The sequence below is a fragment of the Serinus canaria genome, chromosome 5 (assembly GCF_022539315.1).
Source record: "Serinus canaria isolate serCan28SL12 chromosome 5, serCan2020, whole genome shotgun sequence".
Lineage (NCBI taxonomy): Eukaryota > Metazoa > Chordata > Aves > Passeriformes > Fringillidae > Serinus > Serinus canaria.
The window spans coordinates 8,510,836-8,538,534 of record NC_066319.1 but is presented as its reverse complement, the minus strand read 5'-3'; the positions used below and the strand labels follow the sequence as shown (position 1 = coordinate 8,538,534).

The window sequence follows — 27,699 nt, the reverse complement described above, 5'->3', positions numbered from 1 at the left end:
AGAACAAGTGGTATAAAAGAGTGGATTGGTGGCGTCTGGAACCAGAAGTGTCAGGTTACTGCTGCAAGGACCGGGAACAGGCCGTGCTTAGAGGAGCTGCTTGCAAGAGATGTCAAAGAGGGAAGAAGCTCTGACAATATGAAATCCTTACACTATAATGACATTAGAACTCATGCTATTTAAGACAGCAGCTGTGGGCAGTGTTTTCTTCCGGCTCTTCAAAGACCCTCTGGTGGGAGAGTGGGAGGGGCTCCACAGAGTAGGGCCTGCAGCACCTCCCCACCAAGAAGCAGATGAAGGGGTTGATGCTGCTGTGGGTGCAGGTGAGCAGGAAAGCCACCTGGGAGGGCACAGTGGTGTAGCCAAGGTGCTGCAGTAAGTTCCAAAGGCTGCGGGGCAGAGTGAAGAGCACAATGAGGCAGATAGCAATGTCGAGTCTCTTGGGTTGGTGCTGCTGGGAGCCGGGCTTGAAATGAGTGAAGAGGATTGTGCTGGAAATGAGCATGAAGGGAGCACAGAGGAGGGAGTTGAAGGTGTACATGGAGATGAGAGACACCCAGCAGTGCTCAGATAGCTGGAACATGCACAGAGAAGTTATTGTGCCAATGACAATGACAAGAGTGCTGAAGAAGGCTCCGAGCAGGGCATGATTCTCCTTCAACAGCTGCTGGGGATGCTGGCAGCAGAGCCAGAGCGAGCAGTGGATGGACCTGCACCTCTTGATGCTGATGAATGTCAGCGTGTACAGCCACAAGCTGTATGATAGCAGTGACACCCTGAAAAGCAACCACACATAGCCCAAGGGCATGATAATAGAGCAGGACACATTCTCCAGCAGGAAGAACAGAGTGGAGGGCAACAGAAAGAGGAGGAAGAGGAAGTCTAAAAGAGTCAGCATGAGGATGTAAAGAATGGTGCTGTTCCTGTACAAACAGTAGGAGCCAAGGAGGCGGAGCACAGCCCCATTCCCAGCCAGCCCACAGAGGCCGATGAGCAGTGTCACACTGTGTGTGGCCGTGCTGGTGACATCTGTCTCACACAGATTGTCTCCTTCAGTGGGTGAGGCAGGAGATGGGAACACGGTGATCACCTCCATGGATGGACGCTGGGCAGGCAGTGGGATGTGGCCCCTGGCTGTGGTCATAGTGGATGGGCAGTCAGTGCTTGGAGAATCCAGGGATGGACCATGCAGTTCCTCAGCAGTTCCCTGCAGTGGAAAGGATTCATTAGGGAGGAGTGGGATGTGCAGGGGAGGAGAGCAGTGGAAATTGTGGTGGGGGGAGAAGGAGGCAGCATGCTTGGAGTATTCAGCAGGAGATGCAGAAGGGAAGAGTACAGGGCAGAGGACAACATGTGGAGGGCACTGTGGTCACCGGGAGAGGGTGGCAGGAAGAGAGCAGCTGCTGCAGGAGAGGAAGGTGGGCTAGGGAGGAAGGAAAACATTCCACTGACCTGTTCCCTGTGGGGCAGCAGCAGGCAAAGGGGTCAGTGCAGATCAGTGGCGCTCCTTGGTACCTCTTGCTCCTTTGGGATCCCTGTCCTAAAGCGGCTCCTGGCAGGTCAGGGACATGAAGGAGAAAGTGCCCAGATCACCAGGAGCTCCCCATTCTCATCCTGCTTGCTCCTCTCTGTGTGTCCTGTCCTGCTGTTTTCCCAGGGCTCGGTGCAATCACAGGGCAGTCGGAAGTGGTTTTACATCTTTGGCTTCCATAGAGTTCCACAGCTTCAGTGTTGTTGATCTTGATTTTTTTTGTTTTCCATACGAATCAAGTGTTCTTTTTCTTTGTTTTGAGAAACAACGCCTCACTTTTTAGAATTTTTAGAAGTTTGTTGAAGTACAACAAGTAACAAGGTGGAAGGAACAGTGCTCAGTGCCCGCTCACAGCCAGAGGCATGGCCAGGGCCACACTGCCTAAATTAGTAACAGCATTGTACCCTCTTGGTAAGCCACCCCTGGTAATCCATGCCCCCACATTCAGACCCATTCCACTTTTCCAACATATTTCCATTTTTCCACCTCCGTCCCGCCTTCCTGGAGCCTGTGCAGCGCTTCAGGCTGTGACTGCCCACAATGGTCAGAGATCAGCATTACAAATTTCAGCATGAAGACAGTACTCTAATACAGAGTATTAGAAAAACTCCAAAGCTTAAAAGAAAATTCAAAAAAAAGACAGAAGGGGAAGGATGCTGCATGTGATTCCAACCCCTCTCCTGCCATCCAGAGGCACCAGCCCCACAGGGATTTGGGAAATCACTGCTATTCCGTGCTGGGGGTGTCCTCAGGGATTAAGGTGTCCCATTCTTTGCAGGCAAGATCTCCCTTAAAACACCATCAAACTCATCTGCTGAGCCAAGGGAGATGGAGTTCATTCCCTGGGGCTGAGGCCATGAGGAGCATCCCATGGGGAATGGAGCTGGGGAACAGCACTTAGCCCAGCTGCACTGCTTGGAGCCATGGGGATGCAGTAGGGAGGAGGAAAGCCATGCTTCATGGCAGTACTCCCTGCAGAGCATTCCACAAAAATAACCCAAGGCAATGCTCCTGCTCCCTTCTCCTGTAGGAATACACCACCACAGAGAGGGTGATCCCGTGGATATTTATTCATCAGGTGAGTCAAGGAAACCTTCAGCCACTCTCCTGGGGTCCTTCATCAGAGCAGGAAGGGGTCAGCAGGCTGGGGACATAATTTCTGCCAGCAGTTTTTTCTTTCTGCTCACTGTTGAGGGTGAGCCAGTGGGATGCTATGGAGCAGGGCCTCCAGCACTGCCCTGCCAAGAAGTAGATGAAGGGTTTGATGCTGCTGTGGATGCAGGAGAGCAGAAAAACAACCTAGGAGGACACAGTGATGTAACCGAGCTGCTGCAGGAAATTGCAGAGGATGAGAATGAGTGTAAGGAACACAATGATGACGATAACGATGTCACGCCTCTTGGGTTGCTGCTGCTGGGAGCCCCACTTGGTCTTAATGAGGAGGATTGTGCGGGAAATGACCACGGCTGCAACAAAGAGGAGCAGGATGATGGAGTACATGGAGATGAGAGCTGCCCGGCACTGCTTCTGCTCATGTGATGGGCACAGGAATGTCGCTGCAGGAATGACCTCCACACCACCCACATCAGGCGCTTGGGAAGTTGGCAGCAGCAGCAGCAGAGCTTGCAGAGTGAGGCCACGTCCTTTCCTAAGCTGTGGGCTGTCAGCCGGAACAGTCCCCAGTAGTGGGAGACCACTGAGAGCTGGAAAAGGAGATGCAGGTACAGGAAGGGCATGACAGGAGAGCAGGACACGTCCTCCATCAGGAAGAGGGGGGATGTGCAGACTGTGAGGAGAAGGAAGAGGAAGTCAGCAAGAGTCAGATCAAAGACGCCAGTTGCCACTTTTCAGGCTGAAGGAGCCAGAGCACAGCCCTGTTCCCAGCCAGCCCACAGAGGCAGATAAGCAGTGTCACAAAGTGCATGGCCACACTGGTGACATCTATTGCACACAGATCGTCCCCTTCAGTGGTGGAGTCAGGAGATGGGAACACAGTGGTCACCTCCATGGATGGACGCTGGGCAGGCAGTGGGATGTGGCCCCTGGCTGTGGTCAGAGTGGATGGAGAGTCAGTGCTTGGAGAATCCAGGAATGGACCATGTGGCTCCTCAGCAGCTCCCTGCGGTGGGAAGGATTCAGTAGGGATGGGTGAGATGTGCAATGGCGGAGGTCAGTGGAAATTGTGGACTGGGAGAGGGAAATGGGAGGATTGGGCTGTTTGGCAGGGGATACAGAAGCAAAGCATAGAGCAGAGGAGGGGGAGCTGGGGAGGGCTTTGCAGTCACTGGGAGAGGGTGGCAGGAACAGAGCAGCTGCTGCAGGAGAGGAAGGTGGGGTAGGGAGGAAGGAAAACATTCCACTGACCTGTTCCCTGTGGGGCAGCAGCAGGCAAAGGGGTCAGTGCAGATCAGCGGCACTTCCTGGTACCTCTTGCTCCTTTGGGATCCATGTCCTAAAGCGGCTCCTGGCAGGTCAGGGACATGAAGGAGAAAGTGCCCAGATCACCAGGAGCTCCCCACGCCCGTCGTGCTGGCTCCTCTCTGTGTGTCCTGTCCTGGTGTTACTCCCTAGGGCTCAGTGGAGTCAAAGGGGAGTTGGAAATCTTTGCCTATGTGAGAACGTCAGAGTTCTTCATCTTGGGTTTTTGTTTTTATTTATTGCTAGAGAGGGTGTGGCTTTGGTGAAAAGCTCCAAATGAAATATTTTCCTAATGGCTCCTCATTTCCTCCTCATGAGAAACATTCCTTCCCTGCAGAATGTCCCAATCTCTGACTGTCTTACCTTTCCCTACAGGTTTCTACCATTCCTTGTTTCCCTTCCCGAAGGGGTCACTGTCCCTCCAGCAGCAGAGGGATGATGATGGTGCTGGTGGCACTGGAATGCTGACAATGCTGGAAGTGCTGGTGAGTCAGCTGTGTGCTTGTCAGAAGTAACTCCAGTTCCGGAAAGAGCTTGTGATCATTGCCAAAGCCTTCACTGGGCCCAAGGAAGCAGGGCTGAGCTGGTCCCTGTCCTATCATATCCTATCCCATCCCCATCTCTGCACCCCATTCCCACCCTGCTGTCCATCCTCACCCCATCCTATCACATCCCACATCTTTCCCAGATGGAGCCACTCCCCCACTCTGAGTGTGTTAAGCTCTTCTCTCCTCTGGCTTTGCCAGCATCCAGACCCCCTCCAATCCCCTCTGACCCTCTCCTGACCCCTCCAGCCTGCTCTGACACCCCAGAACCCACCCAGGGCTGATTTTTTTTTCCCCCGACAGCCCCACTCCTCCTCTGCTCCACCAGGGCCCCAGTAGTGTCCCTGCTCCTCCTGGCCATAGGGTTCTAGGATCCAGGAGGGAGGAGGAAAGCCCAGCTCCAATGTGCTCCTCAGGTGAACACAGGATGATGAATGTGGCTGGAACCAGTGCAGAAACAGATTTGGAGGCCTGCAGGGGTCTTGGCACAGGTTCTGTTACAAGAAGCAACAGTGCGTGGCCAAAGGAAAACTTCAAGGCAAGGTCACCTTTAATATCTCAGCACTCAGTGAATGCAACCACCAGAGGGCCCTATGAATGACCCTCCAGGGCGAGGAATGGACTCGCAGTAGGAGGAGGACACATGGAAATTAGTTCTAGGAAGCGATGTTTGTGTATTAGATAAGAAACACACTTTAATGTCTATGTGTGGTTATGATGGATAAAACCCCTGTTGTAATATCTTGCCACACACAGAACAAAGGGAGATCTTCTGTGTGTGCTGTTTTGTAATTCTTTCCATCATGTTTGTAAGTTTATTTCAGCCATGTGTGGTATTCCTTCCCAGCCCCATCTGTACCCCGCTTTCCCTGCTGTGCCATGGCCGCTCCCCGGGTTGAAGCTCTGCCCGTCAGGCTCTGCTGCTCTCCAATTAGGACATTTGGGATCAGCAGCATCCAGATCCTTCCTGGAGCCTCCTGCACCCTCTGACACGCACAGACCTCCCGGGGCTGCTTCAACGCCCCCGCCAGCCCGGCTCCATCCGGAAGCAGGGAAATCTCTACTGTGACACTCACAGAGAACTCAGGGTGGGGAATGCTGAGCCCCTGGGCCATCGTGTCCGTGGCAGCCCAGCTCTGGGTACTGGGGATCATGGCTGCTCCAGGGAACACAAGCCATGGCTGTGTCCCCTCCCTCCAGCCACATTCCAGGCTGGCAGCAGGAGCCAGAGGAAGCCAGGAAGTGCTGGCAGAGGGGGCAAAGGCAGCTCAGGGTTCATGGTGCTGTTTATTGATATCAGACCTGAGTGGGATGCAGGAACCAGGTGCCAGGGGGAATTTTGGGATCACAGCCGTGTTGGGAATGTTTCCTTTTGGGGGTAAAGTGCTCTAGGACCTGTGAGGGAGGATCAAAGCCATGCTCTGATGTGCTCCCTGCAAACAATTCCTCCCACATGGTCCTTGTCACTGCCTGTGCTCCCTTTTCCTGCAGGAGTACAGGAGCAGGAGGATAACACCATGGATATTTAGTATTCTGATGGCTCAAGGAAACCCTCAGTCAATGTCTTGCATCGAGGCACTTGAAGGGTTCAACAGGCTCAGACCCCCTGTGTCCCTGGTGGCATCATTACTGGGGCACTGCTCCCTTCTGGCTCCTCAAAGACCTTCTGGAGGCACTCCCTGAGGGACTCCGTGGAGCAGCGCCTCCAGCACTTTGTTACTGAGATGTAGATGAAGGGGTTGATGCTGCTGTGCATGCAGGCAAACAGGAGAACAACCTGGGGGGACACAGTGGGGTAGCTGAGCTGCTGCAGGAAATTCCAGAGACTGAGGGGGAGAGTGAGGAGCACAGCGAGGAAGACAATGATGTCAAGCTTCTGGGATTGCTGCTGCTGGGAGCTACCCTTGAAATGAATGAAGAGGATTGTGCTGGAGATGACCATGGATGGAGCAAAGATGAGGAAGTTGAGGATGTAGAGGGAGATGAGAGCCCCATTGCAGAGCTTGTGTTCCTGTGACTGGCACAGGGAATTCACCACAGAAATGGCAGCAATGGAAAAGGCCCAGAGCCCGGCACTGACCACCACCCATGAGGTCCTGGGAAAGGTGACAGAAGAGCCCAGGTGGGCAGAGGAGGGACCTGCACCTCTCAGTGCTGATGGCTGTCAGCCGTCAGCTGGTACAGCCCTATGGTGTAGAACATCACACAGAGGAGGAAAAGGAAATGTATGGATGGTGGGGGCATGATGGCATAGCAGGAGAAATCGTCCAGCAGGAAGAGCAGAGTGGAGGGGACCATAAGGATGAGGAAAAGAAAGTTGATGGTGGCCAGATCAAGGATGTAGGCAGTGATGGGTTTCATGGTGTCCCTGTGGATGCGGAACCTGAGGACCCAGAGCACAGCCCTGTTCCCAGCCATGGCACAGAGGCAGATGAGCAGTGTCACACTGTGTGTGGCCATGCTGGTGGCATCTGTCTCACAAAGTTCATCCCCTTCATTGGGTGAGATGGCGGGGGTTCCCAATGCTCGTCCCCATGGATGGATGGTGGGCGGGCAGTGGGATGTGGCCCCTGGCTATGGTGAGAGTGGGTGGGCAGTCAGCACTTGGAGAATCCAGGCATCGACCACACAGCTCCTCAGCAGCTCCCTGCAGTGGGAATGATATGGGAGGAGGAGGACTGGGGAGGAGTGAGATGTGCAGGGGAGAAGGGTAGTGGAAATTGTGGTGTGGGAGAGGGAGTTGGGAGTATCGGGCTGGTTAGCAGGAGGCTGATAAATAACATAGAGAATAAACATTTTCAGTTCTTCTGAAGTTGTTCAAAAACAAAATGGCCAAAATTTTAAAGGATGTGTTATACATGGATAATGAGATGATTTGCTCTCACAAGGGATGAATACTGTGTGAATATTAACAGAAGCTTTATTGATGCATAATTATGTTATTGTAGTCTGATGTTTAGATGTCCCATGTTCTCCCCATAGTCCCCTTCTCCCCCCTCTCTGTTGTTGCTGTCAGAGACCCTGAGTCATCTAGGACAGGGAGAAAGAAGGGGTGTACAAAAGCTTATTGCTGCAGGGGGAAGAGGTGCAGCATGACAACACCTGACCCTCCAGTCAAGTTGCAAGAAGGCAGGCTCCACCAATAAACACAAAGGAGGGCTGACAGACAGACTTTGGGAGGGGCCAGGTTTAGCTGATGCAACCCCTGGGGTATCAAAGGTGAAGCATTCATCTTGAAGATGGGGCAGCAATGTGGTAGGCAGTCAAGAGGGAAGCTCCCAGGCCTGCTTCTCCTTATTTAGTCCTTCAGTTGCAGTTTTTGTTAAGGTTTAATAAACCTATAAAAATTTTCAAAAGTGGGTGGTTGTTTCTCACAGGATATAAAGGCTGGCACACAGGATGACAAACATGGCAGGAACCAGTGCAGAAACAGATAAGGAGGCCTGCAGTGATTTTGGGGCAAATTCTGGAACAAGAAGCAACAGTGCATGGCCAGAGGGAAGTTCAAGGCAAGGGCACATTTAATATGGCAGCATTCATTGAATATGACCACGAGAGAGACCCCTTGTAATAAACCTCCAGGATCATAGGAGGATTGTAGGAGGAGGTGGATGCATGGAAATGAGTTCTAGGAAAATGGAGTTTATGTATTAGATAAGAAAAACTTTTCAATGCCAACATGTGGTTATAATGGATTAATACCCTAATATCCATGTCCTAAAGCAGCTCCTGGCAGGTCAGGGACATGAAGGAAAAAGTGCCCAGATCGCCAGGAGCTCCCCATTCCCGTCCTGCTGTCCCCTCTCTGTGCCCTGTCCTGGTGTTGTTTCGCAAGGCTTGGTGGGCCAGTCAGAAATTGTATCTTTGGTTACGTCAAAATTTCACTTCCTTGGAGTTATTTGTCTTGACCTGTTTTTTCTGCCATAGAGGAAGTAGCTTGACATGCAGATTTCTTTGAATGGCTCCTCATTCCCTCCTCATTAGAAACTCTCTTCCAAAGGGCATGTTCCCCAAATGCTTTCCCTCTCTTAGCAGGTTTCTACCATTCCTCATTTATCTACCCTGAGGGGTCATTGTCCCTACAGCAGCAGAGAGCTGCTGGTGGCACTGGAATGCTGGCAGTGCTTGAAGTGTTCACAGCACTGTGCAAGCTTCTGGGTGCTTCTGAGAAAGAACTCCCATTCTGAGTTGAGTTTCAGGATCATTGCCAAAACCTTCCCTGGCCCTAAGAAAGCAACTTGAGCTGAGAATTCCCATTTCTGTCATTCCAATGCAGGCTCACACAGCCCAAGGGAAGGACAGCACTCAGTTGCTTGCAGCCAGGTCATCTTAGCAGTCAGGTCAGCACTTGGAGCCCACCCTAATTACTGCCAATCCCCTTAACGATGCAATAAAAGCTATTAGGGACCAGGTTTTGGGATTCTGTGATCCCCTTTCCAGCCCTTCATTCGGACTTATCCTCCTCCTTCTCGAATTTTGGAGACCTTGTGTTTGTTTTTACCTGACACCACCCCTCTGGGCAAGCTGTGCCAAGGCCTCACCACCCTCACAGGGAAGGATTTTTACCCTAATAACCAACCTGACCCCACCCTCTGTCAGTGGGAAGCCATTCCCCCTTGTCCTGTCACTCCATGCCCTTGTCCAAAATCCCTCTCCAACTCTCCTGGTGCCCCATCAGCTCCTGGATCATGAAGTGTTTGCCCTTGAAAGGATTGGGCTGGTGAGGGGATGTGAGATTGCATAGCTGGGGACACAGACACGGTGTCAGCAGGGAGAGAGGTGACAGTTCTGGTTCCAGGGCCAGCAGTTTCCAGGAGGAGCATCCCAGATCCCTGAGGCACATGTCAGCCTGGCTAAGAATCATCTCACCCCAGCTTTCTGGGAATTCCTTGGAATTCACTGTAGGCTGCTGTCGGAATGTCAAGGGAGTGTGGACGATTACTGTGATGAAACTTGCCACTTTCTAAGGATTAAAGCCGAGAGAGCAGCATGGATTTTACCTCTTCTCAGAAGAAATGACATTGCTGAAATTCTAAATCATCCCTCTGCTGTGTGCCTGTGCTCCAGCTCAGGCACAGAATTGATTATTGCAAGAATCCTCTTGGAAACTGTGTGCTGAAGGTCAAGTACCACTGAAACTGTGGCATGCAAGTGGGAAAACTAGATTTGAATCAGAAAGAAAGGCTTCACAGCACATTTGTAGTGCAGAGTCCTATGGATCCAGCCCAGGAAAGAGAGGGGGCAAGTTCAGGCAGTTCAAAAGACAAGAATTTGGGATTGGAGTTGCTTTAAAAATGAAAGAAGGACCTGAGCTGGAGACAAAGTGCTTTGTGCATCGGTCTGGTTGCTGAGGCTCTCTCCTGTTGCTCATTTGCTGGGCAGAGTGAAGAGCAGGTGAGGAGCAGAGCCCTGATCCCGTGCCAGGCTCTGAAGCAGCTGCCTGTGTGTGAGAGCCCTGGAGAACACGAGGCAGCAGGAGAGCAGGGGCTGTGGCAGGAGCTGGGACAGAGCCCGCGCCGGACGCTGCTTGGGCTCAACCCGCGGGCTGCGCTCCCCTTTCCCAAGGGACCATTCCAGGGAACCTCCTGAAGATCCCGGCCCAGGGACAGCAGCTGGAGGGTGGGAGGTGAGGTGAGTGCAGTGTGGGGAAGTTCTCCAGGCTGCGGGAGGAAACAAGGTCAGACTCTTCTCTTCCACCTGAATCAGGGCCCCCTCATTGGGTGGAACAAGGTCATGGATTTTAGGGGCAGAATTGAGGTCTGTAGGTTATTAAGACCTATAAATACTGTGGGAAAAAGGAGGGAATATTGAAATGGGTGTCCTGCTGAAGGAATCCAGCAGCTCAGTGATATCAACTGACACCTGAGAGTCCAGCTCAGATCCATCCCAAAGCCATTTGTTCTCTGATATCTCCATGGGCAATTCCTTCCTTCTCCAATTGTTTTCCTCCTCCAGCTCTGTCCTCTCCACATCCAGGCAGGAGGTATCTCCCTGGCTTTTGTGCCAGGCACACCAGACCAGGCTCCCACATCCTACTTGCCATCTGTCCTGTCCCTCACCCCTCCCAGTGCTGCTCTACATGGAAGCTGTGGATAGGAAAAGATGGAAAAGCCACGTCTGGGCTGAGCAGCGTTGCTCAGGTGTCTCTGTTTGTCACCCCTCCATCTGTGTGAGGGGAGGAGAAGCAGCAGAGGTGTCACCATGAGCACTTTGTCCCCTGCCACAGAGGGAGCCAGCCCTGCCTGCTGGAGCCAGCCCGGTGGGAAGGCATCCAAGGGGAGCTGGGATGAGGAGAGCCACGACAACTGGAGCCAGTGTGCCAGCAGGCAGTGGAGCAAAGTGCCTGTCACGCTGCTGCTGCTGCTGTGCCTGTGTGGGATGGTGGGAATGGGGCTGTGCTCTGGCTCCTGAGCTTCTGCATCTCAGGAACCCCATCTGCCCCTGTGTGCTCAGCCTGGCCATGGCTGGCTTCACCTTCCTGCTCTCCATCACCATTGCCCTGGGGATATTTTCTGTCCCTGAGAGCTTCTGCCACCAGCTGGGCTCATGGGATGTGACAGCTGGGCTGAAGGTCCCCATCCTCTTGGCTTTCACTGCCACTGTCTCCTGTCTGACAGCCCTCAGTGCTGTCACAGCTCTGTTTGTCCTGCCCGTGTCCTGCTGGCCCTGCAACTGCTCCCAGTGCTTCCTGGTGCTCCTGTGTGCCCTGCTCTGGCTGCTCTCCTTCCTGCTCACTGTCACCCTCCATTTCTGCCCTTTGGTGCCCATGGCCTTGGTCCTGAGCTGCCTCTTCTCAGTGCTCACCCTGGCCTGCTTTGCTCTGGCCCTGCTGGCCAGGCTCCTGTGCTGCTCATGGGAACAGCTCCCAGGGAAGCTCTGTGCCCTGCTCCTGCCGCTCCTGTCATCTCCTTCCCCTTTTTCACTGCTGATTTTGGGCACTGTCTATTGCTGAGTGTGTTTGACTTTTCTCTCTTTGCCCCCAGCACCTCTCTCCTGCTCGCCTGTGCCAAGAGCAGTGCCCACCCTCTGATTTACTTCCTGGCTGGGAGCTGTGCAAAGGAATTTACCCCTTCTGTTAGTGTTGCATTCCAGAGGTCTTTTGAGGATATCTTCAGAGCAACGGAATAGGGACAACACAGTGGAACCATCATCAGGTGGAATCATCGTGAAATAGACTCATCACAATATAGAACAATAAAATATCCAGTGTTGGAAGTGATCTACAATGATCAGGGAGTTGAGCTCCTGGCCCTGCACAGGTCATCCCAAGAATCCTAGCCTGTGCCTGAGAGGAGCATTTTCAAAATGCTTCTTGAGCTCTATCAGGCTGGTGCTGTGTGCAGCAGGGGAACTCCTGCCTAGGGCAGTAGTGGGTGACACGTGGAATCATCATTGAATGGTTTGGGTTTTGTCCTGCTTTAGGAAAATTTGGGAGGAAGACTCTCAATGGGCTTCCTCTAGAAAAGAAATTCAAGCAGCCGCCTGCACAGCTGGTACAGGGAAAGATTTCTTTAGAGCAAAGTGGAAAAAGCTGTTCATTTAACAAGGACAGTATACACAAGCATAAAAAATGAAAACAATACTAGACATTAAAATTTCTTGCTGTTCTGAAGAGTTGGCAAATGCAGAAAGTCCTTGTTGGGGAGTGTAGTTGGGCTCACTCAGTCTCTGATCAGTCCCTCCAGTGCTGGAAAATGCCGTGTCCCAGGCCCTGGTGGGCCACAGGTGTGAGCTCCTGGTGCTCTTCTGGGTTTTCAGTCCAGAGCAGGTTTGAATAGCTCAAAAAAAAAAAAAAAAAAAAAAGAAAACCCCAGTGCAGGGAACTTCTCTGCCTCAGCTGGCTAAAAAATCCTAAAAGCAAAGGAGAGCTCTCTGTGTCATGCCTGTGCTGCAGACAGCACGGTCTGGGAGCAGGAATGTGGAGGAGTGAGCGCAGCTTCTGCAAACAAACTGCTGCATCTTCTCTCCCCCTCTTTGCTCAAGAACCAGTCTTAAATGTGCAAAACCTATTTCTGGGCTAAACAGATGAATGGGGATACAATTCAGCATCATAAAGTCACCCAGGACAGGTTGGAAGGAACAGTAGAGATCATCTCATTCCATCTCTCCTTCTGCCATGGGCAGGGACAGCCAGGAAATCTTTTGCTTTGAAGTCTTGCTCTTTTGAAGGGAAGCTCAAGTAGGGAGTGGCCTGGGTGACCCAGGAGACAAGGAAGGTGATGGGAAGCACAAAAATCTCATGGAAAAAAAAATTGTACTTCTGCACTTGCCTTGGGAGGGATGCCCGGGCTGAGTTATTCTTCCCTGGACAAGAGGTTCTACCTTGGAAAGTTCCTGCTGTCCAATGGGCAGGAAAACAGAGGACACACAGAGAAAAACTTTCTCAGATGTCAAAGTCTCTCTCGTCTGTTAATTATTAACAACTCGGTGAATAAATGCTCTCTAGGTGTTTAACCTCACTTGTGTCTCCAAAGCCTGACTCAGCACCCACGGCTTTCACTCTCACTTCCCTTTCCAGAAGCAGTGGCACGTTGCTTTCCCCTGGATTTAAGGCAGTGGGAAAAGGAGGGACAACTTCCCCCTGAGCAAGAGATGTGGCTGCTGCCCAGGTCTCTCCCAGGAGGAATGAGGAGCTCTTGGCACTGCCAACATCATCCCAACCATTGCAGGCACGTGCCTTAGGAAGGGCTCTGGTATGAGACAGGTACCTGCCCTGCTCAGAGACCAGCCAGAGGCTTTAGGATGGGATAAAAGAAGGAAATGAGCCATTTTGGACACTGTTTAACAGGGACAGGCTCTGCAGTGAAGCCTGGATGTTGTTCATTCAACAAATTCAGAGGCTGGAACCACCACAGTTGAAAGAAATCAAAACCATGAATCCAAATCTGACTGAGGGGTGGTTACAGAATGACAAAGATCAGGACAGGCTGGGCTGGGGCAGAAGCTGCTGTGCAGAGTGGCTGTGCAGCTCCTGCTGAGGGTGGCCAGGTTCAGGATGGAGGGGGTCAAGGGATTCCTTGGGCATTGATGCTGGGGAACCAGAGGATGGAGGGGCCCATTCTGCAGAAGAGCAGCACAACCCCCTGATCTCTGTGCAATTAAATTCTTCAAGCATCTGGTGATGGGAATTTCCATGTTTAAAGCTATTTTTGGTCACCTGCACAAAGCTTTAGTGGAGTTCACCTTTGATCCTGCTCTTTGATATTCAGGAGGATTTCATTCTGGAATTCAAGAATGTGACAAATTCCCGCTGAACGGACAATGGAATGTTGCTGTTCCCTCCCCAGCTCTGCAGCCCTACCTGGTGTCCCTTCCCATCAGCTGGGAATGGAGGGCTGGCTCTGCTGGACAGAAGGGAAGCATGCTCCATGTGATCCCAACCCCTCTCCTGCCATCGAGAGGCACTAGCCCCACAGGGATTTGGGAAATCACTGCCACCCCGTGCTGGGTGTGACCCCAGGGATTAAGGTGTCCCATTCTTCGCAGGCAAGATCTCCCTGAGAACACCATGAAACTCATCTGCTGAGCCAAAGGAGATGGAGTTCATTCCCTGGGGCTGAGGCCATGAGGGTCATTCCATGGGGAATAGAGCTGGGGAATAGAGCTGGGGAAGAGCACTGAGCCCAGCTGCACTGCTTGGAGCCATGTGGATCCAGGAGGGAGGAGGAAAGCCATGCTCCAGTGTGCTCCCTGCAGAGCATCCCACAAAAATCAGCCAAGGTAATGCCCATGCTCCCTTCTCCTGTAGGAATACATCACCATAGGGAGGGGATCCCGTGGATATATATTAATCAGGAATTCCTGATTAATTTCAAGGAAAATCCTCAGCCTCTAGCCGAGGTCCTTCAGCAGTGCAGTGGAAGGCATCCACAGGCTTACATCCCTCTGTCCCTGGGGGACCCATTTCTGTGGGCTGTTTTTTCTTTCTGCTATTCAAAGACCCTCTGGAGGGAGAGCCGGAGGGATCCCACTGTAGAATGCCTCCAGTACCTCAATGTGAAAAAGGCCCTCCAGGAGCTCCCTGCGAAGAAGTAGATGAAGGGTTTGATGCTGCTGTTGGTACAGGGGAGCAGGAAAACAGCCTGGGAGGGCACATCGATGTAGCCGAGCTGCTGCAGGAAATGGCAGAGGCTGAGGAGGAGAGTTAACAGCGTAGCCAGGTGGATAACCATGTCACGCCTCTTGGGCTGCTGCTGCTGGGAGCCCCACTTGGCATTAATGAAATCAATTGTGCCAGAAATGACCACGGGAGCAGCCAATAGGAGCAGGATGATGGTGTACATGGAGATGAGAGGCACACGGCAGTGCTCCTGCTCTTGGGAATGGCACAGGAATATCACCGAGGGAATGACAGTGAAGAGAGCAAAGAAGGCCCAGGACTGGACACTTCCCACCAGCAACCACATTCGCTCAGTAAGGTCCCAGTGGTAGCGCTGGAAGATCTTGTGCATATAGAGCACAGTGCCAGCAGGTCTGAGCCAGAACAGACCCCAGTAGTAGGAGACCAGTGAGAGCTGGAAAAGGAAACGCAGGTACAGCATGGGCATGACAGGAGAGCAGGACATGTCCTCCATCAGGAAGAGGAGGGCGGAGAGGACTGTGAGGAGAAGGAAGAGGAAGTCGGCAACAGCCAGCTTGAAAATGCCGGAGTTATAGGTTTTCAGGCTGAGGAGGCTGATGACAGCCCCGTTCCCAGCCACCCCACAGAGGCAGATGAGCAGTGTCACACTGTGTATGGCCACGGTGGTGACATCTCTCTCACAGAGATCGTCTCCTTCAGTGGGTGAGGCAGGACGTGGGGACACGGTGGTCACCTCCATGGATGGACACTGGGCAGGCAGTGGGATGTGGCCCTGGCTGTGGTCAGAGTGGATGGGCAGTCAGTGCTTGGAGAATCCAGGAATGGACCATGTGGCTCCTCAGCGGCTCCCTGCAGGGGGAAGGGTTCAGTGGAGAGAAGTGAGATGTGCAGGGGAGGAGGGCAGTGGGAATTGTCGACTGGGAGAGGGAGGTGGGAGGGTTTGGCTGTTCTACCACAGGGCAGAGAAGGGGGGAGCTGGGGAGGGCACTGCAGTCACCGGGAGAGGGTGGCAGGAATAGAGCAGCTGCTGGAGGAGAGGAAGGTGGGGTAGGGAGGATGGAAAACATTCCACTGACCTGTTCCCTGTGGGGCAGCAGCAGGCAAAGGGGTCTGTGCAGATCAGCGGCGCTTCCTGGTACCTCTTGCTCCTTTGGGATCCATGTCCTAAAGCGGCTCCTGCCAGGTCAGGGACATGAAGGAGAAAGTGCCCAGATCAACAGGAGCTCCTCACTCCCGATCCTGCTGGCTCCTCTCCGTGCCCTGTCCTGGTGTCGTTTCCCAGGGCTCGGTGCAGTCACAGGGCAGTCGGAAATTGTTTTACAAATTTGGCTCCGTCATTGCTCCACAGCCTCGGGGTTGTTGATCTTCATTTTTTTCCCCCTACAAATCAAGTGGTCTTTTTCTTTTTTTGTGGGAAACAACGCCTCACTTCTTAAAATTTTAAAACGTTTAATAAACTACAACACGGAACAAAATAAGATCCAGAGGCACACTGCCCAAAACAGTAACAGCTTTGTACCCTCTTGGTCACCAACCCCCGGTAATCCATCCCCCACATTCAGGCACATTCCGCTTTTCCAACACAGCTCCGCCTCCATCCCGCCTTCCCGGAGCTTGTGCAGCGCTTCGGGCTCTGACTGCCCGCAATGGTCAGAGATCAGCGTTACAACTTTCGACATGAGCACGTTTGAACAGATATAGAAAAGTAGTTCTGTGCCCCCAGAAAAAATAAAAAATATCTGTTTTCCTAGAGGCTAAGTCTTGTATTGCAGTGTACATGGATTTTATAATTAAGATGATTTTAAAGATAGATAATGAGTACTTTTACCTTTAAACAACTCATCTTTAAAAAAATACCCCAAAAGTTAACATAACCTGTAAACACAGGTTATGAAAAAAAAGCTTGTAGAAAATAAGAGAAAATTCACAATTCCAGATTTCCCAAAACAAATATTATTCATAAAAAATTAAGAACTACGAGAGAACTATTTTTCTTGTAGAAAAGCCTCCATAACATTAGCATAAGAGATTTCTCTCCATATGTGAACTAAAGAAAGACTATTCTAGAAGCAGTAAACTGACAAAAATTGTAAGTTTTATTTCTTAACATTGTAAGTAAGAAAGGAAAAGTGGTATGGAGAAGTGTTCTAAAAGTTTAATTCTGATTCCTATTACTCTTTCTGTAAATTACAGTTAATAAATTTTTCTTTATACACTTTTAAAACTTTAAACCTATTTTACATTTCTCCCAATCTTCCCTCACAGCAAGAAGTGAATACACCAGTGATTAGCCAGCACTAAACCCAGCACACTCCTGAGTACTTTAGCAAAAAATCTCAAAATCGGTGAAATGTAAAATTAACAAACCACAAGCATTATGGGGTGGAACCTGGTTATGGATTTTGGGGGCAGAATTGAGGTCTGTAGGGAATTAAAAGCTGGAAATACTGTGGGAAAAGGGAGGGAATATTGAAATGGGTGTAATGCTGAAGGAATCCAGCAGCTCAGTGATATCAACTGACACCTGAGAGTCCAGCTCAGATCCATCCCAAAGCCATTTGTTCTCTGATATCTCCATGGGCAATTCCTTTCTTCTCCAATTGTTTTCCTCCTCCAGCTCTGTCCTGTCCACATCCAGGCAGGAGGTATCTCCCTGGCTTTTGTGCCAGGCACACCAGACCTGGCTCCCACATCCTACTTGCCATCTCTCCTGTCCCTCACCCCTCTCAGTGCTGCTCCACATGGAAGCTGTGGATAGGAAAAGATGGAAAAGCCATGTCTGGGCTGAGCAGCGTTGCTCTGGTGTCTCTGTTTGTCACCGCTCCATCTGTGTGAGGGGAGGAGAAGCAGCAGAGGTGTCACCATGAGCACTTTGTCCCCTGCCACGGAGGGAGCCAGCCGTGCCTGCTGGAGCCAGCCCAGTGGGATGGCATCCAAGGGGAGCTGGGATGAGGAGAGCCATGACAACTGGAGCCAGTGTGCCAGCAGGCAGTGGAGCAAAGTGCCTGTCACGCTGCTGCTGCTGCTGTGCCTGTGTGGGATGCTGGGAATGGGGCTGTGCTCTGGCTCCTTGGCCAACAGCAGTGCCCATCCTCTGATTTACTGCCTGGCTGGGAGCTGTGCAAAGGAATTCACCCCTCTGTTAGTGTTGCATTCCAGAGGGCTTTTGAGGATGTGCCACAGCCAGGGAATAGGGACTACACAGTGGAATCATCATCAAATGTAATCATCATGGAAGAGAACCATCATAAAATAGAACTACTCTAATCCAGAGTTAGAAGGGGACCACAAGGATCATGGAATTCAGCTCTTGGCCCTGCACAGGACATCCCAACAATCCCATCCTGTGCCTGAGAGCATTGTCCAAATGCTCCTTGAGCTCTGACAGGCTGGTTATGTGTTCAGCAGGGGATCTCCTGCCTGGGGTGGATTCTGAATGAGGTGAGGAATCCTCATGGAATTGTTTGGGTTTGAAGGAAACTTAGAGATCATATCATTCCATCTCTCCTTCTGCCATGGGGATCATCTCATTCTATCTCTCCTTCTGCCATGGGGATCATCTCATTCCATCTCTCCTTCTGCCATGGGGAAGGACACCAAGGAAAACATTTGGTTTGAAATCTTTCTTTTTCTGAAAGGAAGCTCAGGTGGGGAGTTGCCTTGGTGACACTGGAGACAAGAAGGTGCTGGGAAGCAGAAAAAGTTCATTGAAGGATCCTGATCCTCCTGCACTTCCCTTGGGAGGAATCCCTGTGTTTAGCTGTTCTTCCCTGGACAAGAGGTTGCACAATGGAACATTTCTGCTTTCCAATGGACAGGAAAACAGGAGACAGGAAGAGAAACCCTTTCAGACATCAGAGTCTCTAATTATTAACAACTCAGTGAATAAATGCTCCTTAGGTGTTTAACCTCACTTCTGTCTCCCAAGCCTGACTCAGCACCCACGGCTTTCACTCTCACTTCCCTTTCCAGAAGCAGTGGCACGTTGCTTTCCCCTGGATTTAAGGCAGTGGGAAAAGGAGGGACAACTTCCCCCTGAGCAAGAGATGTGGCTGCTGCCCAGGTCTCTCCCAGGAGGAATGAGGAGCACTTGGCGCTGCCAACAGCATCCCAACTATTGCAGGCACTTGCCTTAGGAAGGGCTCTGGTATGAGACAGGTACCTGCCCTGCTCAGAGACCAGCCAGAGGCTTTAGGATGGGATAAAAGAAGGAAATGAGCCATTTTGGACACTGTTCACCAGGGACAGGCTCTGCAGTGAAGCCTGGATGTTGTTCATTCAACAGATTCAGAGCCTGGAACCACCACAGTTGAAAGAAACCAAAACCATGAATCCAAATCTGACTGAGGGGTGGTTACAGAATGACAAAGATCAGGACAGGCTGGGCTGGGGCAGAAGCTGCTGTGCAGAGTGGCTGTGCAGCTCCTGCTGAGGGTGGCCAGGTTCAGGATGGAGGTGGTCAGGGGCATCCTTGGGCATTGATGCTGGGGAACCAGAGGATGGAGGGGCCCATTCTGCAGAAGAGCAGCACAACCCCCTGATCTCTGTGCAATTAGATGGTCCAAGCATCTGGTGATGGGAATTTCCATATTCCATGTACTTTCTGGTACAGGCACAAACAATCAGTGGAATTCACTAGTGACTCTGCATTGATATTCATAAGGATTTAATTGTGGAATTCAGAATTAAATCCTGTGACAAATTCCCACTGAGAGGATAAGGGAATGTTGCTGTCCCCTCCCCAGCTCTGCAGCCCTACCTGATGTCCCTTCCCATCAGCTGGGAATGGAGGGGTGGCTCTGCTGGACAGAAGGGAAGCATGCTCCATGTGATCCCAACCCCTCTCCTGCCATCGAGAGGCACCAGCCCCACAGGGATTTGGGAAATCACTGCCACCCCGTGCTGGGTGTGTCCCCAGGGATTAAGGTGTCCCATTCTTTGCAGGCAAGAGCTCCCTGAAAACACCATGAAACTCATCTGCTGAGCCAAAGGAGATGGAGTTCATTCCCTGGGGCTGAGGCCATGAGGGTCATTCCATGGGGAATAGAGCTGGGGAACAGCACTGAGCCCAGCTGCACTGCTTGGAGCCATGTGGATCCAGAGGGAGGAGGAAAGCCATGCTCCAATGCGCTCCCTGCAGAGCATCCTACAAAAATCACCCAAGGCAGTGCCTGTGCTCACTTCTCCTGCATGAATACACAACCAGAGAGAGGGTGATCCCATGGATATTGATTCATCAGGTGACTCAAGGAAACCTTCAGCCTCTGTTCTGAGGTCCTTCAGCAGAGCAGTGGAAGAGATCAGCAGGCTCAGACTGCTGTGTCTGTTGTGCTATCATCGCTGTCATCAGTTTTTACTTTTGGCTCCTCAAAGACCCTCTGGAGAGAGAGCTGGATGGACTTTATGGATAAGGGCCTCCTGCACCTCCCTGCCCAGAAGTAGATGAAGGGTTTGATGCTGCTGTGGATGCAGGTGAGCAGGAAAGCAAGCTGGGAGGGCACAGTGATGTAACCGAGCTGCTGCAGGAAATTGCAGAGGCTGAGGAGGAGAGTGAGGAGCACAGTGATGACAATAACGGTGTTGCGCCTCTGGGGTTGCTGCTGCTGGGAGCCCGGCTTGGCATGAATGAGGTCGATTGTGCTGGAAATGACCACGGGTGCAACAAAGAGGAGCAGGATGAGGGTGTACATGGAGATGAGAGGCAGACGGCAGTGCTCCTGCTCCTGTGCTGGGCACAGGAATGTTACTGTGGGAATGACAGCAAAGAGAGCAAAGAAGGCACAGTACTGGACACTGTCCACCACCCAAACCAGCCGCTCAGGAAGGTCGTAGTGCCAGTAGAGCTTCCAGAGCTTGTACACATACTGCACATTGCTGTTGAGCATCACTCTGAACAGCCCCCAGAAGTAGGAGACCACTGAGAGCTGGAAAAGGAAACTGAGGTACAGCAGGGGCACAATAGGAGAGCAGGACATGTCCTCCACCAGGAAGAGGAGAGTGGAGGGAACCGCAAAGAGGAGGAAGAGGAAATCAGCAACAGCCAGGTCAAAGATGCCATAGCTTGGGATTTTCAGGTTGAGGAGGCCAATGACAGCCCCATTCCCAGCCAGCCCACAGAGGCAGATGAGCAGTGTCACACTGTGTATGGCCACGGTGGTGATATCTCTCTCACAGAGATTTTCTCCTTCAGTGGGTGAGGCATGAGATGGGGACACGGTGATCACCTCCATGGATGGATGCTGGGCAGGCAGTGGGATGTGTCCCCTGGCTGTGGTCAGAGTGAATGGGCAGTCAGTTCTTGGAGAATCCAGGGATGGACCATGTGGCTCCTCGGCAGCTCCCTGCAGTGGGAAGGATTCAGTGGGGAGGGGTGAGATGTGCAGGGGAGGAGGCCAGTGGAAATTGTGGGGTGGGAGAGGGAGGCAGTAAGTTTGGGTTGTTGGGCAGGGGATGTGGAAGGAAAGCTCAGGGCAGAGGAAGGGGGATCTGGGGAGGGCATTGTAGTCACCGGGAAAGGATGACAGGAACAGAGCAGCTGCTGCAGGAGAGGAAGGTGGGGTAAGGAGGAAGGAAAACATTCCACTGACCTGTTCCCTGTGGGGCAGCCGCAGGCAAAGGGGTCAGTGCAGATCAGCGGCGCTTCCTGGTACCTCTTGCTCCTTTGGGATCCATGTCCTAAAGCGGCTCCTGACAGGTCAGGGACATGAAGGAGAAAGTGCCCAGGTTACCAGGAGCTCCCCATTCCCATCCCTCTCACTCCTCTCTGTGTGCCCTGTCCTGGTGTTGCTCCCCAGGGCTCGGTGGAGTCACAGCAGAGTTGGAAATTGCAGCTTTGGCTACATCAGAACCTCACTTCCTTCAAGATATTCATCTTCAGTTTTTTTGCTACAGAGGAAGTGACTCTTACCAAAAGCTCTAAATGAAATATTTTGCAAATGGCTCCTCATCTCCTCCTGATTAGAAACATTCCTTCCCTGCAGAATGTCCCATTCTCCAACTGCCTTACCTCTCCTGACAGTTTTCTATAATTTCTTGTTTCTCTTCCCTGAGGGGTCCTTGTCCTTGCAGCAGCAGAGGGATGCTGGTGGTGCTGGTGGCACTGGAATGCTGGCAGTGCTGGAAGTGCTGGCAGTGCTGATGAGTCAGCTGCGTGCTTCTGGGAAGTAACTCCTATTTAGGGAAGTGCTCTGGGATCATTGCCAAAGCCTTCCTATGGCTTGAGGAAGCAGAGCTGAGCTGGTCCCTCTCCCTCTCCCTCTCCCTCTCCCTCTCCCTCTCCCTCTCCCTCTCCCTCTCCCTCTCCCTCTCCCTCTCCCTCTTCCTTTCCTCCTCCTCTCCCCATCTCTGCACCCCATTCCCACCCTGCTGTCCATCCTCACCCCATCCTATCACATCCCACAGCTTTCCCAGATGGAGCCACTCCCCTACTCTGAGCATGGTCTGTCAGGCTCTTCTCTCCTCTGGCTTTGCCAGCATCCAGACCCCCTCCAATCCCCTCTGACCCTCTCCTGACCCCTCCAGCCTGCTCTAACACCCCAGAACACACCCAGGGCTGATTTTTTTCCCCTGACAGCCCCACTTTTCCCCAGCACCACCTGGGACCTCAGCAGTGTCCCTGCTTCTCCTGGCCATAGGGTTCCAGGACCCAGGAGGGAGGAGGAAAGCCCAGCTCCAGGGTGCTCCTCAGGAGAACACAGGATGGTAATCGTGGCTGGAGCTAGTGCAGAAACAGATTTGGAGGTCTGCAGTGGTTTTAGGGAAAGTGTTGTCACAAGAAGGAAGAGCACATGGCCAAAGGAAAACTTCAAGGCAAGGTCACCTTTAATATCTCAGCACTCAGCAAACACAACCAACAGAGGTTACCCCAGCCTTCACTTTCGTAATCCGGGTTCTCTGATAATGGTTGCTTCCAAATCCCTCCCAATGTTCCAGATCAGTTTCCCCCTAAATTGTATCCACCCCTGATGTAAGCCACTACCCTTACTCCTCCCCTAAGCTTATCCCATTGTTGGCTGTTTGTACCCACTCACTGTTTTTGGCCTGCTATAAACCCCTAGAGGGCTGCTCTCTCCCTTTCGCTTCCAAACTTCTGGATTAAAGGAGTATTGGGATACCAGGCAGAGCGCATCCATCAACTCTTTTACTTTTCTCCCTGATGCTGGCAAAGTTAATCCCACTGTAGAGCCACAGCTCTGAGGTTCAGCTCCTGGTGAATTCATCCTGGAGCTGTTCCATACACCTTGGCGGGCTGCGGGTGTCCTGAAAGAGCAAGCTAAAGACTCCAGAGGCTGGCATCAGCTGGCACCCAATGTGGGGCACCATTTGTAGCATCCTGCACTGCTACTAGTAAAGTCCAGGGTAAAGAAGCAAAAAGGGCCTTTGCATAGCATCCACAGATGTTTAATCCTGCTGCTGAGTGAGATGTTCAGAATTCCCCCCCCCACACACACGGAGGGTCCAGGTTTTACTTTCTTGGGGCTCGGGGGGCTGACCCTGGTCTCAGGGCAGTACAAAGATCAGGGCAAATCAGGGAAAAAGGAGGGAGTGGCTCAGCCAAACCACTGCCCCCTGCCCACCGTGGCTGCTCTGAAAGCTCCGGTGGGCACCAGCTGAGACAGAGCCCAGGAGGGGGCTGAGCTCCAGCACCGGGAGCAGCAGGAACTCCACACAGCAGCACACCAGCACCAGGGCCAGCACCAGCAACACCAACACAAACCCACTGGCAAAGGTACAAAAGCCCTTGCCATGAATGTTTTGGGGACAGTGAAACGCTTCAATGGATAATAAAAATACGGTTTCATCACCTGGAGCGATAACAAAGATGTGTTTGTTCATCAGACTACTATAAAGAAGAATAACCCCAGGAAATACCTCCACAGTCCAGGAGATGGAGAAATTGTGGAATTTAATATAATACAAGGAAGAAAAGGCCCCCAGACAGCCGATGTGACAGGACCTGGTGGAGTTCCAGTGCAAGGTAGTAAACATGCACCAGACTGCAAACCTGGGAAATATCATCCACGTTGTAGAACTCCTCCACACACCTACCAAGGAAATAGAACCCAAAACCAACAACCCTCAAGCCCCAGCAACAGCCTAAAAGCAAGAAGAACACAGAACACCAATGAGGTGTCCTGCATCCAAAAGCCCACGTCAATAAGGAAAGAACCTTCCAGTCCAATAAGTCCCACTTCTTCTAATACCCTTCCCCAATTCCTCCCTGCTAGTAAAGTCCAGTGGCCTCCCTGCCCCACTCCCACTTTCCGCTTTTCCTTTCCATTGTCCTATTACCCCTTTTTTATGTTCCCACAAATTCCTACCACCTTTTCCCCCTTTCCTTGGCCTCCCTTCACTAATCCCTTGCCCGAGAGTTCCTTTGCAATACCAGAGGGAGGGTAACTGGGAGGGAAAGAAAGGCAAGTTCCCCTAAAGTAACCATCTTTTTCTTAAAAGTTAATGACTTCTAGTTGGAGTTTCCAGCAGGCACACCAGCACCTACACTACCTCATACAGAGCCAATTACAGCCAGCAACACTACCACACGTAGCAGAGAACCAGTCCCTGCTGAAGGAACCTTCTCCTGACTCAGTTTCCTGATAGACCATACTAAGAAAACCCTGCATCCCTCCTGCCAGCTCTAAGACACTCCAGGAAATCTGTTTGGACATTGAGAACTCAGAACTGTTTGCATTTTGAAAATTGTCTTATGTGTGCTTTTGATTGTTTTTGTCATTTTGTGTTAATTCAGTTAATCCTTCAGAGAAGCTTTCTTAATAATATCAAAACAGGGAGTTGTGAGGACCTTGGGGAGCATACCCTAAGTTAGGGAGGGGTTCCTTCAAAGCTGTTACACCCCATTGCCTCCTTCCCATGTTCCTGTGTCTGCTCCTAGGTCCCTGAGCCAGTCCCTCCTTTTCCCTGATTTGCTCTGATCTTTGTACTGCCCCGAGACCAGGGTCAGCCCCCTGGGCCCCGAGAGAGTAAAACCTGGATCTTCCATGTGTGTGGGAGGGGGAACTCTGAACATCTCACCAAGCAGAAGAGTTAAACATCTGGGCATACCATGCAAAGGCCCTTTTTGCTTCTTTACCCTGGACTTTACTAGTAGCAATGAAGGGTGCCACAAGACCCCTCTGAATGATCCTCCAGGATCAGGAGATGACTTCAAGAAGGAGGTGAACACATGGAAATGGGTCCTAGGGAAGTGATTCTTATGTATTACATAATAAACACACTTTAATGACTGTGTGGTTATGATGGATAAAACCCCTGTTATAAAAGTCTCATCACACAGAGATCAGGGAGACATCCTTTTGTGCAGGTAAGGAATTCCTGCTTCCAAATGCTTCCCATTGTGTTAGAAAGTTTATTTCAGCCGATTCAGTGTCAAGATACAGACGGGATGCACAGGGCAGAGGAGGGGGTAGCTGGGGAGGGCACTGCAGTCACCAGGAGAGGGTGGCAGGAACAGAGCAGCTGCTGCAGGAGAGGAAGGTGAGGTAGGGAGGAAGGAAAACATTCCACTGACCTGTTCCCTGTGGGGCAGCAGCAGGCAAAGGGGTCTGTGCAGATCAGCGGCACTTCCTGGTACCTCTTGCTCCTTTGGGATCCATGTCCTAAAGCGGCTCCTGGCAGGTCAGGGACATGAAGGAGAAAGTGCCCAGATCACCAGGAGCTCCCCACTCCCGTCCTGCTGGCTCCTCTCTGTTCCCCGTCCTGGTGTCGTTTCCCAGGGCTCGGTGCAATCACAGGGCAGTCGGAAGTGGTTTTACATCTTTGTCTTCCATAGAGTTCCACAGCCTCGGTGTTGTTGATCTTGATTTTTTTTGTTTTCCATACGAATCAAGTGTTCTTTTTCTTTGTTGGGAGAAACAACGCCTCACTTCTTAAATTTTTTAGAAATTTATTAAACTACAACAAGGGACAAGGTAATAGGAACAGGGCTCGGTGCCCACTCGCGGCCAGAGGCGCGGCCAGACGCACACTGCCCAAATCAGTAACAGCTTTGTACCCTCTTGGTCACCAACCCCGGTAATCCATCCCCCGCTTTCAGACACTTTCCGCTTTTCCAACACAGCTCCGCCTCCGGCCCGCCTTCCCGGAGCTTGTGCAGCGCTTCGGGCTCTGACTGCCCGCAATGGTCAGAGATCAGCATTGCAACTTTCAACATGAACACAGTACTCACGTTAGAAAAACTCCAAAGCTTAAAAAAAAAAATTAAAGAAAAGACAGAAGGGGAAGGATGCTCCGTGTGATTCAAACCCCTCTCCTGCCATCCAGAGGCACCAGCCCCACAGGGATTTGGGAAATCACTGCTATTCCGTGCTGGGTGTGTCCCCAGGGATTAAGGTGTCCCATTCTTTGCAGGCAAGAGCTCCCTGAAAACACCATGAAACTCATCTACTGAGCCAAAGGAGATGGAGTTCATTCCCTGGGGCTGAGGCCATGAGGGTCATTCCATGGGGAATAGAGCTGGGGAAGAGCACTGAGCCCAGCTGCACTGCTTGGAGCCATGGGGATCCAGGAGGGAGGAGGAAAGCCATGCTCCAGTGTGCTCCCTGCAGAGCATCCCACAAAAATCAGCCAAGGTAATGCCCGTGCTCCCTTCTCCTGTAGGAATACATCACCACAGGGAGGGGATCCCGTGGATATTTATTCATCAGGTGAGTCAAGGAAACCTTCAGCCACTCTCCTGGGGTCCTTCAGCAGAGCAGGAAGGGGTCAGCAGGCTGGGGACATAATTTCTGCCAGCAGTTTTTTCTTTTGGTTCCTCAAAGACCCTCTGGAGGGAGAGCCGGAGGGACCCCATCGAGCAGGGCCTCCAGCACTGCCCTGCCAAGAAGTAGATGAAGGGTTTGATGCTGCTGTGGATGCAGGAGAGCAGAAAAACAACCTGGGAGGACACAGTGATGTAACCGAGCTGCTGCAGGAAATTGCAGAGGATGAGAATGAGTGTAAGGAACACAATGATGACGATAACGATGTCACGCCTCTTGGGTTGCTGCTGCTGGGAGCCCCACTTGGCCTTAATGAGGAGGATTGTGCGGGAAATGACCACGGGTGCAACAAAGAAGAGCAGGATGATGGAGTACATGGAGATGAGAGCTGCCCGGCACTGCTTCTGCTCGTGTGACGGGCACAGGAATGTCGCTGCAGGAATGACAGTGAAGAGAGCAAAAAAGACCCAGTATTTGGCTCTCCACACCACCCACATCAGGCGCTTGGGAAGTTGGCAGCAGCAGCAGAGCTTGCAGAGTGAGGCCACGTCCTTTCCTAAGCTGTGGGCTGTCAGCCGGAACAGCCCCCAGTAGTAGGAGACCACTGAGAGCTGGAAAAGGAAACGCAGGTACAGGAAGGGCATGACAGGAGAGCAGGACATGTCCTCCACCAGGAAGAGGAGGGCAGAGGGGACTGTGAGGAGAAGGAAGAGGAAGTCGGCAAGAGCCAGGTCAAAGATGCCATAGTTGCCACTTTTCAGGATGAGGAGGCCGATGACAGCCCCATTCCCAGCCAGCCCACAGAGGCAGATAAGCAGTGTCACACTATGTATGGAAACATCGGTGAGATCTGTCTCACAGAGATCGTCTCCTTCACTGGGTGAGATGGCAGGGGGGAACACTGTGGTCTCCTCCATGGATGGACGCTGGGCAGGCAGTGGGATGTGTCCCCTGGCTGTGGTCAGAGTGGCTGGGGATTCAGCGCTTGGAGAATCCAGGGATGGACCATGTGGCTCCTCAGCAGCTCCCTGCAGTGGGAAGGATTCAGTGGGGAGGAGTGAAGAGGAGGAGGGTGGTGGAAATTTTGGGGTGGGAGAGGGAAATGGAAGGATTGGGATGTTCAGCATGAGATGCAGAGAGGAAGAACAGGATAGAGGAAGGGGACCTGGGTGAGGCACTGCAGTCACCGGGAGAGGGTGGCAGGAACAGAGCAGCTGCTGCAGGAGAGGAAGGTGGGGTAGGGAGGAAGGAAAACATTCCACTGACCTGTTCCCTGTGGGGCAGCAGCAGGCAAAGGGGTCTGTGCAGATCAGCGGCGCTTCCTGGTACCTCTTGCTCCTTTGGGATCCATATCCTAAAGCAGCTCCTGGCAGGTCAGTGACATGAAGGAGAAGGTGCCCAGGTCAC

General features: G+C 51.9%; 6 protein-coding genes and 1 pseudogene across 12 annotated transcripts in view; 1 reads left to right on the top strand and 6 right to left on the bottom strand.

Moving 5' to 3' along the window:
- Window positions 1-1,116, bottom strand: part of LOC103825828 (mas-related G-protein coupled receptor member B4-like) — a 26,787-nt gene extending 25,671 nt beyond the window's left edge. The window contains exon 1 of the mRNA XM_050975015.1: window positions 1,091-1,116. The gene's annotated coding sequence lies outside the window, so the exon portion shown is untranslated. The remainder of the gene's footprint in view (window positions 1-1,090) is intronic.
- LOC103825852 (mas-related G-protein coupled receptor member H-like) overlaps window positions 1-3,632 on the bottom strand; it is a 12,290-nt gene extending 8,658 nt beyond the window's left edge. Inside the window, exon 1 of the mRNA XM_050975026.1 lies at window positions 3,534-3,632. Within this exon, the coding sequence (XP_050830983.1) occupies window positions 3,534-3,539 (6 nt within the window). The 5' untranslated portion in view covers window positions 3,540-3,632. The remainder of the gene's footprint in view (window positions 1-3,533) is intronic.
- LOC108963099 (mas-related G-protein coupled receptor member D-like) overlaps window positions 1-19,581 on the top strand; it is an 84,613-nt gene extending 65,032 nt beyond the window's left edge. The window contains 4 exon segments of the mRNA XM_050975027.1: window positions 10,635-10,916; window positions 10,918-11,392; window positions 11,395-13,962; window positions 19,502-19,581. Of these exon segments, the coding sequence (XP_050830984.1) occupies window positions 10,696-10,916; window positions 10,918-11,392; window positions 11,395-11,622 (924 nt within the window). The 5' untranslated portion in view covers window positions 10,635-10,695 and the 3' untranslated portion in view covers window positions 11,623-13,962; window positions 19,502-19,581.
- LOC103822130 (mas-related G-protein coupled receptor member H-like) lies at window positions 1,562-27,699 on the bottom strand. Of its 7 annotated transcripts, XM_050975021.1 has the most exons (5): window positions 25,104-25,642; window positions 21,163-21,262; window positions 20,800-20,916; window positions 15,652-15,751; window positions 14,221-15,424 (listed from the first exon to the last, which is right to left on the bottom strand). In XM_050975021.1, exon 5 carries the CDS (start codon window positions 15,312-15,314, stop codon window positions 14,424-14,426), a length of 891 nt encoding a protein of 296 aa, XP_050830978.1. In that variant the 5' UTR covers window positions 15,315-15,424; window positions 15,652-15,751; window positions 20,800-20,916; window positions 21,163-21,262; window positions 25,104-25,642; the 3' UTR covers window positions 14,221-14,423. The 7 variants fall into 7 exon arrangements, with proteins under 7 accessions (XP_050830975.1, XP_050830978.1, XP_050830980.1 ...); XM_050975018.1 differs by lacking the exons at window positions 14,221-15,424; window positions 15,652-15,751; window positions 20,800-20,916; window positions 21,163-21,262; window positions 25,104-25,642 and adding exons at window positions 1,562-2,624; window positions 26,254-27,320; window positions 27,559-27,699; XM_050975023.1 differs by lacking the exons at window positions 20,800-20,916; window positions 21,163-21,262; window positions 25,104-25,642 and adding an exon at window positions 27,559-27,699.
- LOC127059660 (uncharacterized) lies at window positions 2,616-3,507 on the bottom strand (annotated as a pseudogene).
- LOC103822238 (mas-related G-protein coupled receptor member H-like) lies at window positions 4,798-7,726 on the bottom strand. Its single transcript, XM_030240451.2, is given in 4 exon segments — window positions 4,798-6,593; window positions 6,595-6,666; window positions 6,668-7,068; window positions 7,667-7,726. Coding segments are annotated over 4 exon segments (1,035 nt in total). The 3' UTR covers window positions 4,798-6,091.
- Window positions 16,649-20,805, bottom strand: LOC103822239 (mas-related G-protein coupled receptor member H-like). The gene has a single exon (XM_050975259.1). It carries the CDS (start codon window positions 20,803-20,805, stop codon window positions 19,885-19,887), a length of 921 nt encoding a protein of 306 aa, XP_050831216.1. The 3' UTR covers window positions 16,649-19,884.

Coding starts and splice junctions, on each gene's coding strand:
- LOC103822239 (XM_050975259.1), bottom strand. CDS start 20,805: ATGGAGGTGATCACCGTGTCCCCATCTCATGCCTCACCCACTGAAGGA.
- LOC103822130 (XM_050975018.1), bottom strand. CDS start 27,209: ATGGAGGAGACCACAGTGTTCCCCCCTGCCATCTCACCCAGTGAAGGA.